Here is a 13,001-nt window from a genome sequence, read left to right as displayed (position 1 = left end):
AGTTCAAGCTTTTTTATTGATACAATAATGTGTAGGAGTGAAAGCATATTAGACCTGGGGTTACTGAGTTAAATATGTCAAGATAACATGTTCACTATATCTTAAGTACCCAAACCTTACACTTGGTTTGGATAGTTGCACATTCTGACAAGCTCAACATCAGACTTAGGTTCTTGCACCAACTGCTTGTATCCAGAACTACATGCATATAAGTACAATTATAAATATTTATATTGCTTAAGAAAAAGACTGTAATACAGATTATTGGAACAACATGAAAACTAATATTTTTTAAATACTGCCATTCACATATTTAAAAAATGTTAGTTGACTCCTTTATGATGATATTTTATAACATTTTTCAAGGAAGAAAGGAAAGAAATTCAGAACTTCCAAAGGCATGGGGGTAACAATTTCAAGTTGGGTTACTACATAAACTCCTTTACCATCCAAAATTTTCTTCCATTTAAGAAGTGGTCATTTGGAATGAAAAACTCATGTTGACAAATGGTTGAAAATATCATTTGGTTCCTTGAGATGAGACCATATTTCTTCCATCAAGTTTAGAAAAAAGATCATAACTTTCAAAAACCACACATGCGAACCAGTTATTTAACCATTCCTTAAAAAGTGAAAATATTTTATCTCATTCCTCCACATAAAATATTCTGTTATAAGTAAAGCTTCTTATCACAATTGCCCTTTTATGTCCGAATTCACACAATTTTTTCTTGAAATGTAAAAATAGCAGCACCTTAAAAGAAATAAAATGAGAATCTTAACACTTTCGCAGGACTGAGTTTATGATCATGACAGGCAGACTGTGAAACTCTTTTCCCTGAAATCATCCTTTCCATAAACTCATTGTTTAGGGATAAAAACTCCTCTTTATTTTATTCAAATGTTGGAATCCCCCTTTGCTATGATACATAAATATGAAGATCAATATCTTTTAAATTTAACCCTTCACATAGATATTATAGCTTCTGTACACTACTGAGTCTACATATATTGTATCCAGTGTATAATTTTATTAATGTATGTATTAAAGTCTTTTACAGAGTTTAAAACTTGTACAGTATTTTAAATGTGCTGTGTAAGATTAAGGCTTAAGGGGCCTGTGTTTTAAAATTCATTGTACTGGAATAAGTCTCCAAGTCTTTCTTTTTTGCAATCCATAATGGAATTGAGCTTATATTGAGGGTAGAAGATACTAAAAATTTCAGAACATGGTTCTGTTCCATTTCCTTATTTAATATTGCATTTACCAAGTAACCATTTAAACAAGCTTCACTTTCACTATCAAAACAATTTAAATTCTATCTGGTCAGAAAAGAAAATCTGATATAGAAAGAAATATTAACAGGTGGGTTGAAGTCCCCTGAATATAATGTTGCCTTGATAATTTTCAGTAGTTTAGTAGGACCCTCACAACATTATCCAGAACAACAATATGGCTACAAGATTTTAAAAAAGCCTCAGGATTATCAAGCGTTCCTTCATTAAGAGAGATGGATAGCACCCTGCATTCTAGTACAACATGCATTATGAAAGCATGCTTTTATTAGTACCACTTGTGTTTTTGGTACAAGGAGAGAAAATCTGTTCAGGGAAGGAACCACACAAGGAAACTGAGTGGGGTATTGCCTAATTCTGGGAGTGCACTTTCATTTGTTTTGTCTGCCAGTTGATTTAATTATACTGCATTATCATCACAGCTGCATTATGTACTTTTTTTATTCCTTTTACATGTGTTTGAGGTGAAGACCTTGGCTTTGTCGGCAAACAGCGCGTTTCAAGTTATTTCTTAAGTACTAAATAATAAAGAAAAGAGAAGAAAAGATTTTTTTTAAGGTAGCAGACAGTGATCACAAGTTAAAGGGTTAAATGTAAGATCTCCAAGAAACATTTTGAAGTTGATTAAGACCCCAGCTTTGCATTAAACAGTATCACTTCCACATGAGTTGTTGCTAATGCTGTTAAGGAGCAGCTTGAGAAGCCCAGTGTGGCAGTGACCTCCTTCACCCTCCAGCCACCCACTAGGGCTTCTTGATTAGCATCCTACCTGGTTCTCTGAGGAATTCCCATCATCCCCTAGGAGCTCATTCCGCACCTCATCACTGTAGGCGATCCGTGACCTTTTCTGTAAAACAAAAAGAAAAAAGGGTTAGGAAGTAAAGCTCCGAAGCCATTGGTATCAAGGCTGATCATCTTAAACCTCGAGAGCCCCCTAATGGATACCTATTTGATAAAAAATCAAAAATAAAATCTGCAAGTAAAAGTTATTAAAAAGTTCTTCAACTGCTGTATTTTGACAAATCTGCATGGCAAAACCTTGGTATTTCTAAGACAGTCACACCCTCAACACTTCAGCAACGAAAACAGCTTCAGTGAAGTTCAAGATACATCATGTGTGATCCCAGTTCCGATAAACAGGTAACAAGGAGAGGCAATATACACTAAAACCAGAAGTGTTGAAGAAATGCATGTGTAGGAACCAAACGGACCTTTCTGAAGAACACTTGCTAGCTGGACGCAGAACTCAAGAGTAAAACTGCAGTGATGCCATTAAACAGGAAAGGAAGACCGAGCTTTTCCCATATTAAAAAAACCCCAAACGTGAACAACACACCTTTGACAAAACTGGTTGAACTTAAAGATGTAGAAACTTAACAAGTGAGTCTTATCCTGCTAAGGCTTACACTGGTTTACAGCAGTTCATGGAAACACCAAAAAACTGAGACAGTCAATCATGAGATTGTTATGACAGTCATTACAGCTTATGAGCACCAGATTTCCTCCTGAACTGATCATCATATTGATTCTAAACTAGATCAAGTGCTGAGCAATGGAAAGCAAATGTCTGAAGATTGCCAAGGTAGCACAACATTCAGAGGAACAATGGGGAAACTCATACAGAGAACACCAGCCCAGCTTTCCATTTCTCTGTTGGCCAAACAGGCCAACGAAGGCCCTTAGTTGGTTAATATTCCTACATTCACCATTAAAAGAGAGAAAGGATTTTTAACATATTGTATAAAACCTTTTTATATTTGAGTGCAGTTCTGATCGGTATTACATTTCATCAGAGGAGGAAACCCCAGGGTAGCAAGGACTAAGCTGTAAGGCCTGCCTTTACTGATGGGAGCTTCCCTCACACTCTACAGTGGTAGTCACTACCAGTAGGAACTCAGCAGAAACAAGTCCCTCCTCAAACTTTCCCTAACTGGACAACTGTGCCAAAAAACATGCTTGGGATTGGGGCACAGGAAACAACTCACTAGAAATTATATTGAGCACAGGGAAATTCATTACCTTTGTGACAAAAAAGTTTGGAAGTGGGTCACCCCTTATGCTAGGAACCTAGCAGTGCAGTAAAGCCTTGTATTGGTCATCTCAGAGAAACACTTTTTAGCTTTTTACCCTGTGTAGTTCACCCTTTGTTACCATTATCATCGTTACAGTGGTTACTAATCTGTGATTCAGCTGCCTGTGTTCAGATCTAGATTATACACTAAAGCTACAGATGTACGTGGCAAGGACAAAGCCTACCATGGACCTACGACAAGAGCTGAATTGTGCCAAATCTTTTGGAGATCTCAGCTGTCACAGTTTCATACTAACCAAGCTAAAGTAGTCTACAGCATTAAAGGAAATGAGAACCTTTAAACAGGCTGTGGTATCAGAGCTGCCTGTTTAAATTATTCATTTCATCACTATGGGGGACTAAAACACTCCACAGTATGCAAGAATATCATATGGAGATAGGTTTTGTTTTTCTCTTTTTTCCCCCAAAAGCCAACAAATTGGCATAGATTGCTCAATTATATTATTTTCCTATTTTTATTTGATACACATCAAACAAAGAAGGAAATTACAAATATATACCAATAAATATCTAATCTTTTCTGATTAAGATTCAATCTTCCCATTTGAGGTCTAGTAGTTCAATTGTACAGTCTCTGCCAATTGCACAAAATGACTCAGCCCCATTGATTCTGTTAGTGTTGAATGTATTTATCACTATTAGACTGAGATGAGGAGCATGATGCTTCATAAGCTTGTTCTCCAGTGAACAAGTTGCTTAATTATATGCAGAGACTGAGATGGTCCTTGGTTACACATCATTTATTTGAAAGATTTAACTGGCTGATATTCTCATTTATAAAAGCCTGGGTGAAAGTAAGGAAAAGAAATATTCTTCATGGGAAAGAAATGTTAACAGCAATACAATTTTTAAAGGCCTTTATAATCCTTTATATCATCACCACTGAACTTAATAAATATATAAATATATTTGTAACATTGATCTTTTATTGCAATAATCTGTCATGATCTGAAAATCAGCAATTCATTAAAAGAAATAACCCTTTGACTACAATTAGGTATAACTCTTTGCCATAATCAATAAATAATTTGATACTACTTTTGATCACAGTTTCACTACCAAATGAATCAATAATATAAAAGGAAAGGCCTTTGAACTAAAGCGTTCATTTATTCTTTTAGAATTTGTCTAAAATATCAATATCTTGAATTGCTATTCTTCTTTTTATTAAAGTAATATTGGCTAACACTTTTAAATGTGGCTATCAAAATTAGTTTGGTTCATCCAAACTCAAAGAATTTTTTTTGGTGTTTTTTTTTTTTTTTTTTACACTTCATAACTATCAGCTGTTTATAAATACATACTTTAGCCAAATGCAAGAACGATAGTTTGAGCTGGAAATGTCACACAGTCTGCTACAGTTTGAAGGAACCCAATTCATAATGCATTTTATAAATAGTTAATGACTTCTATACATAAGCTAACCAGGCAAATCAAGAAATTGTCAACATTTTTAGTCTTAGTTGTCAGATACCACTGTCTATTGGTACTTTATATGTATGTTTCTAGAAAAGACAGAAGCTTTACAGAGTTTGTAATCCACGGCATTTCTGGGCAGCTCAATATAGGTTTAAGAGGTTCTGTGTGCAGTTTTTTGTCTGCAAAGGTCTGTCATATATATAAGTTTTCCTTGTATTTTCTTGTGTATACATAAAGACTAAGCACACAAGTGTTTTTAACTCAGTGTACATGTTTGCATTCGAACGTTAGCGTGCACACCGACACAAAAGGGTTAAGCTACTTTCTACAAGAACTTCAAGACAGAGGAAGTTTCAGGGGCTGTTTTAAATGTACTACAGTACCCAGACCTTCTGACAAGGAAGAATTTCTGATTCCAGGCAGATCTCTCTTGGTTTATGAACAGGATTTTTGCATACTGATTGGGTGATTTTCTTAAAGCCCTGTTCAAACAGATACACTTGCTCAGTTCTGTCTGGCAATTTGGCTTTAAACAATCTGTCTACTTGACCCAAGCCTTAACATTTCCCCAAAGAACTGAATGCGTTCATGGGCAAGCACAGCTAAATTAGAATTGAAATGAATTAACTCAGCTTAAACTAATTAAGATCTGTGATCTGCAGTACCACCCCCCTGTATGATTCTACATGTGAAGTAGGGTACATGTAACCAGACTGTAAGAATTCTGCTATACTACTAATCTGAGCATAACAATGAAGTTCGTCTATTACTAAAGCATATGAGAAGTTAATTTCCATGGCCTACACATGGCAAAGCAATTGCTTAAATTGCCTCACCTGGGAATTTAATACAATGTTATCATCAGACCAGCCACACTGTAAATAGATTTATAATGCTTTCCATGTGCTAGGCTAGGTTGCATATGAATTAAGTAATGATCTGGTATTACAATACAATCAGCGAGTTCCCACACCTGGCAGACAGGATATTTTGCTAATTTACTACCTATACAGATACATCACAACATAAAAACAGAAAAGGCAATGGGAAGAGAAACAATCTACATGGTGTATGACCGATTTTATATGGTAACCAAATAAGATGTAGATAGGAAGAGGTATCCAAAATAATCTGTTTCCAACATCTGCACAACAGAATGCATACTTATTCATTTCTATTCAATTTTGGCCTAATTTTCCGCATTCTATACTTTAATTACTCATCCACATTCTGAAATGTTCCCATTAGTAAAGGCCAGAACTAGCCAATGCCCCCTCACTCCAACGCATTTTCAGCAATCAGCCAAATAATTGACATAAATTATCGCACATTTTCATACCTGATACAAAGACCAGCTTTCCCCCTCCTAAATGCTGAGCAGCACCCTGAACAGACAAGCAATCCTGGGTGCATTTCAGACAAAAGGCCCAGCAAACCCTTTCGTCCCAACCTCTCCATTTTTCAGGCTCAATGTTTTAAGAACAGATTAAACAGTTTTTTTTGGTGAAATATGCATAAACAAACAAAAAGGTTTATTTATCCACAAACATCTGTTTTCATACAAAATTGAATAGAATTTCCTAGTATATATAAACGGTTTAAAACAAAACCCCCAAAACTTTCGGGCATCTGTTTCAGAGTTTGGACCTGCTCTAGATTTAAATAAATACCTGAGATTAGCATAACCAAAAATAATTTGTAGGAATAAATTACATTTTATTTTGTGTTCTTTGAGAGTAGCCAGTTTTGCCATTGCTTTTGCTAAAGCAAGGTGAAAAAAAGTGAACTGGTCTTTAAATGGACTGCTAAACACTGCAGAATGTACTCTTTCATCTCTGCCCTTCTGAATAGATATGTAAGTATTTTTTGTTGAGCAGAAATGGAAAAGATGCAGTTTAGCAAACTTGTAAGAAAAATAGGTGAACCTACTTAAAAATCTTAAAGCTTATATTTAAACAGAAGCATAAAAACACTTCTTCAGGAAATAAAATAATTGAAAATTTTCAATAAATTCTGTTCAAACTTCAGTTTTCAAAACTTCTACACTTCTCTGTAAAGGTGATCCAGGAACAATAGACTAGACATTTCAGACTGCAATTCTAAAGGCGTTTTCTTGTTCCTACGTAGCTCAGTTTTTTTGATTGTGTCTAAGAAGCAAGAAAATGCTTACATAGCGCTAATATACAACCTGATGCAATGCTGGACTTACAAGCATTTCCTTATGAAAATAAAAAAACCAAGGCTGATACTTTTCTGTCCTAAAGGAAATAAAAACTATTCTATAAACCCTATGAAACTTCTGAGTGAAAGAATCAATTCAACAGTACATATTGGCTGGCAAAAGTCAATGTCTAAGCCACTCCTGGTCTTGCCTGCCCTTCCCGTACACTCACAAAAAAGATTGCAGGCAACTCTGAAAAATGCACAACTTAAAACCTGGATTCTGCCACTCTGCAAAATGTTGTCGGCTTCCTACAACACCAGAGAGAAATCAAACTTCAAGTGATAATGTGAAATTAATGCAGAAATACTATCACCCATTTTAAGTAGAAGTCACAGGTCTATAAATCTTCTTTTCAATAATTATCATCAAACACACTTTTAGTTTCATTATGGGGTGAGGGCAGGCAGGAAGGCCAAGCAAACCCCCACGAGGATACAACACATTGTATTGTGTTGGTCTTGAAAAATGCAGCTCTGCCCACAAAACTACTTCCATCTCTCACCAATGACCAGTGGACCATGTATGTCACCAACATAGCTGATGCTTAAACAACCTCCTGGATTGCACGTGCTGTAGGTAGGGAAGAAAACAGGTGACCTGTGAGAGAATTGTAAGTCACCATTTCTGTGAATTTAAGGAGTAACAGAGGATGTTTTCTATTGTGAAAAAGACATTTGTATTTAGAAAAACAGCTTATATTTACCTGATCTCTGCCTTTTAAACTTAATAACCAAGAAAAGGAAAGATTTTCTCAAAATTCAAAGGTCTGGAACTAACTGACCTCTCTCCCCTTCTATTTTTTTAGAGGATGCTCAAAAATTCACTACCATTGCCTCCAATTTAACAAGACCACATCTACAGAAGAGTAATACAATGAAATAGAAGACTTATAAATTCAAGCATGGAAAACTTCAGATACGTGCTTGCTCAGCTTGGATAGCACTCTCCAAACATAACAACGAATAACACCCCTTAGCCTAGTGTTTTTTTGGTTTGGTTTTTTTTTTTTAATTATAACTAGTCATCTTTTTACTTGTTTGAATTACCACACCCTATTACCAAATCTTGGTCCCTACATATACACTACTTTATTATTTCATCAGAATTAAGTTTCTCCACCACGCTTTCAGCTTTGGGCTGTTAAGCACAATAGTTTTTCTGTCTTTTTCCTCATGTCCTATAATCTCAAAAAATATGCCAGGCATCAACTGACACATGAAGGGCGACTGAGCACTCCTGCAAATTTAACTGGAACCTCTCCGTAGGCCATCACAGTGACGTCTGCCTTTTGCACTGCTGACTTGCAGCTATTCTGCTATCTACTGTTACCTACATCTGCTCGTCTGTTCCTGTAATATGCTTTTCAGTACTCTAATTTCAGTATTTCATACAACTCCTTTCTATTAATTCCTTCAAATGACCATTACTGATTCCTTCAAATGACCATTACTGAACTACTGTATTTCATTACAAAACCTATCTTTACACATCTACTTAGCTGGCTAAGTTATCCAACTTGCCTATTTAGTCAATGGAAATTCCTCTAAATTGTGCATGAGATCAGTCAAGTTCATTCCTTCCCAGATTCACCTTGCGGAAAAGCCTAGTGCTTCCCTGTAACCACCCTGTGCGTATTCAAAGATCATTCTGATCATCTATCTTGCTAAATTAAAAGTTGGCTGCTGTTAATGCCCTTTGCTTTGATACGTATAGCAAACATTGGCCTAATTTGTTGACAGAGGCTTTGCAACTTGCAGACCCTTATTTACCACAGTCACTTCAGTCAGCAACCTAGAAGAAAAGGCAAGAGCAACACTGGAGAGGGGGAACGCCCTCTCTCCCCAACTCAAACAACAGTTTGACAATAAAGATACCTCAGCTGTAAGAGCACACCTGACACAGGTTCAAAGTAACCCACAACTTGACTATTTGTTTGGGGGCGGAGGGTCCAAGTGGGATAAATTCTGTTGTTTATAGCGTAGGTCCACACTTGGACTTGGAGGCAAAAGGGACATGTCTAGACTGTGGTATCAACAAAAAAAATTGGATGCAAAGAACAGGAACAGCCAAAATTTAGTCAGTTTTGTCTACAGATAAATTGATCCTGAACTCAAGTTCAGACTAATTTGCAGAAATGTTTAAGGATGTCAATATAATCACTTAAGACAATTCAGTCTCTATATCAAATCCTAGAAGACTCTTACTCCTAAAACAGATTTTAAAAAGTCACGTCAGGCATTGGACATCGGTCAGTAATGTCATATAGGTTGCTATTCTTCTCCAGAAGTCTCTGCTAGATATGAATAACTTCAATTTAAAGATCAGCAAAACTAGGCTACAAAAATAAGCCTATTTTGAGTATGGTTTAATTACAGCAGAACTTTGCACTTAGAACTGGAATATGCACATAATAAGCGTACATGTAAGATCTACAAGTCTGTCTGCATAACTACATTTTAGGGAAAATTGTTAAGGACAACAGTGGAATAGAGAACTCCTCGTGACTTTTTCCAGTACATCACCAAGCTTATGTTTCTTTTATGAAATCTTCATTGGTCATCTCAACTAATCTCCTTGTTGTAATGACCAAACTCATACATTTTAGTGGTTCTTTCTTTACGTTTTTAATAAAAGTTTGCTTTAATTCCTTTTTTCTTTTTTTTTAAAACGTCCATATTACCATGCAACTGCATTGAATCATTTATCAAACAAAACCAACGCTATTTTGAGGACAAGGAGCAACTACACATCAGAATCATACACTTCTGACTGTCTTGTGGTCCAAAGACTTTATGCTTTGTGGTAGGTCCCTAATTGACATAAATGTTTGCTGTATCTTGGAAATGGAAGTTAAACTCCAGTGTCTTGGACCAAGAGATGAACTGAGAATATGAAAATAACAAGCAATTTTCCTCCAAGGGGAGTAGTTTGTACTATAAGGACCAAGCTTTAAAAAGAGTGCTCCCAAAGACAGTGAAGCAGGGAGAAAAAAGTCTTAGGGAGGCAGATTTGCTCACGCCATGGTAAAGCATGATAAACGTCTCAGATAAACCAAAACATGAAATGTTCATTAAAACATCATTGTTTCAGCCAGTATTTCCATCTGGAGCCTAGGTTCCCGTTGCTAACAGTAACAAGACATCTGCTGGTGCTTTCCACCAGCTCCTTCCTTTTCCAGAAAGAAGCATCCAAGTGTGACTTCCTTCCTCCATTTGTTACTTAATTGTCTTTATCAGCCTGTACCTGCACTCTCTGGCCAGACACTACAGAGATTGGCAGCTGTAATGAAAATCTGTAAGTGGGCTGAAGCAGTTGCCATTCTTGAATGCTACCATCAGCTTTTTCAGTTCTCCAGCTCCCTGGCTTTCTAACAGTAGGTAAAGCCTAGGAAAGATGGGATTTTTTAGGCCTTTAGGTTTTCCAATTAAAAGCACAATTTTGCTACAGAGCTCAGTTCTATTAATAAATCATACATTTTGTCCACTGTGAACTCAAAGAGTAAAAAACAAAAGGAAACCATAAAGACAGATCTCATTTCGGACACTTAGAATGAGGGCAAGGCAGCTGAATGAAATGTTTCCAAGGCAGCTGAATTGTCCCACCTACATTTGTGCCACTCTGATAGGATCTATTTTAAACTGAAGAAACTTAAGCAGGCCTTTCCAAAAATACTTTTTAGTCCATAAAAAGCTATTTTTAGGCACTGTCCTTTTTTCACTGAGCATACATACTCTCTCTCAGAGGCATCTTTCCGTGCGTATACCAATACATGTTTTTTAATTTCTGAAAATAATATACAGAACAAGAGCATTTCAGCTGAGCCCTAAAAATAATCATAATGAATATAAAAAAAACCCTATTCAATGAGAGTAGCAGAGGATAATTTCTGACTTCATCATTAAATAAAAAATAAAATAATGCTTGATGCAAAGAATAATTAAATAGAAAAATGGCATAATTTAGGTGGTTTGCATGCACATATACCTGCATGGTGCTCATTCTGTGGATTTCAATGCAAGTATTTTGGACCATAAGCACATTAGCTCAGACTGTTGATTAATAAAAAGGAAAATGAAAAATACTTTGTGTATAACACAGCCCAGTCAAAAATAATTTTTGGATCTTACTGTCCATGCTTCCTGAATTTATTATTGTTGCCCTGACATGGTTTGGCTGGGATTCCTTTCCTTCCTTCTAGATCACATGTCCTTACACACAGACACATTGCCTGGTCTGAAAAAGAGAGAAATTTTCCAAGTTTAGTAATTTTAGTAGTTAAGTGGTCACAATTGGGCTTTGAAGTTTGCAGCAGATTGAAGGAGGAGTAAATCTGTACCTTCACTGTTCCCCACCAGGCACTACTGGGACAGAACCAGTTGTTTCATGCTGTGTTAAATCAATAGCTAATATGATAAAATACTAGACTGATGTTCAGACATGGCATTTTCTAGTTTTCTCACAAGCTGATGATTAGCAGTTCTTGCTTTACACTATCTGAGATAAAAGTCAATAATCCACTACCCATAATTTATCTAAGTAAAGTCCTCCTCCTTTTTATACTGCCTCTGCATTTGAGTTCCTCAGTCTCCCTCCTACAAACAACATTCATTTCTTAAGGTGCGTACAATGAATGAAAAACTATTGTTATAATAATGCACATATCTGTATCAAAAATAGCCATGCCAACCCACCTCCTACTTGTTAAATTTCTTCAAAACTTAAGTCTTGAGCTTTGTAACACAGTATAATAGAAAGGCAGTATATTTATACAAAATACTGGTATTAACAAAATATTTGGCATTTAAGGTGTCTTTCTGATAGACAGGCTTCAGCTCTAACTTGTTATTCTTCCCCTTACCTGTAGCATAGTCAAAAATTCTGCCTCTAAGCGGACCAACATACAAAAAAAGAATAACGAGAAACACTGATACAGGCAGTAGCTCATTTCCCAGTAAATATTGATGTCCAAACTAAAAAAAAATTCACCGAGTATTTCTGTTTTGTCCCTGTTCCTATGTTGTCACCAACAATGCGTACACATTTCTATTGATCTTGTTTATAGCTGCCTAGATTTTCACTGTCAAGACAACGTAGTGTGAACCTTAAGGAAAACCTCACTTTATGTAAGACTGCATAAAGACTGCCAGATCAGTCAAAGCTTCAATTAGTCCAGAACTTGTACTGGCTCCTATAGTGGCCATTAACAGATAACAAGGGGAAATCTTAAGGAACAGAGCAGGGACGGAATGATTCTCATTTCAGCAGACGCTGCCAGTTTCTGATGATCAGCAGTTCAGGAGTTTAAGGTACATCTAAGATCTTCATACTTAATAAACCTTGATGGTTACTGCTTACATAATACTTCTTTTATTTAAATAGCAACTGAACACAACACAACTGCACAAGAAGAAAGATCTTCAGATTTCAATATCAGGACAAAGATTAAATTCAAAAGTTACCGCACTTTTCATTTGAACAAAACTGAAGTGAAGCTCCAAAGTAAGAAGGTAACAATTAAAACATCAAAAGCAATTAATTTATATCACAGAATGTTGTAACATCTCTTCCATGGGGCACATATTGGCAATATGAATCTAATACAGAGGTTCTCAGCTTTACAGGGTAAACTCCACAGTAAGAGAAAGATTATCTACTAAATCTCTTTCTAATTTCTGCTCACACAGGTCATTTGCTCTCCCAATCTTTTAATAAACTATGGCAAATATTCAAATTACTCAGATTAGAAAAATAGAACTATACTCTATAGTCATATTACATCTCTGCTCAGCTCCTTTGAAGTGTAAGAAAGGCCCAGTACCATTTGACCAAACATCTGTGCCTCCACCCCACCAGCTGTTCTTGTATGGCACAGTTTAGAAACTCCTGGTATAACAAAGCTGTTAGCATCAAATAAAGATGATCTGATACAAAGAAAAACAAAGTTTGATAGCATATGGCAAACATAATAAT

The 13,001-nt window shown here is 36.1% G+C and overlaps 1 protein-coding gene across 2 annotated transcripts in view; it reads right to left on the bottom strand.

The window, feature by feature from the left end:
• The window catches only part of VTI1A (vesicle transport through interaction with t-SNAREs 1A), a gene marked incomplete at its 5' end in the record, with an annotated part of 274,237 nt that overhangs the window by 215,387 nt on the left and 45,849 nt on the right, over positions 1-13,001 (bottom strand). For both annotated transcript variants that reach the window (XM_082002562.1, XM_082002563.1), the window contains one exon: positions 2,066-2,143. In XM_082002562.1, the coding sequence (XP_081858688.1) occupies positions 2,066-2,143 (78 nt within the window). The remainder of the gene's footprint in view (positions 1-2,065; positions 2,144-13,001) is intronic.

This window comes from Phaethon aethereus, assembly GCF_964289735.1.
Source record: "Phaethon aethereus genome assembly, chromosome: 7".
In the NCBI taxonomy this organism is placed as follows: domain Eukaryota; kingdom Metazoa; phylum Chordata; class Aves; order Phaethontiformes; family Phaethontidae; genus Phaethon; species Phaethon aethereus.
Note: the sequence above shows the minus strand (reverse complement) of the source record. Positions and strands in the feature narration are given on the sequence as shown.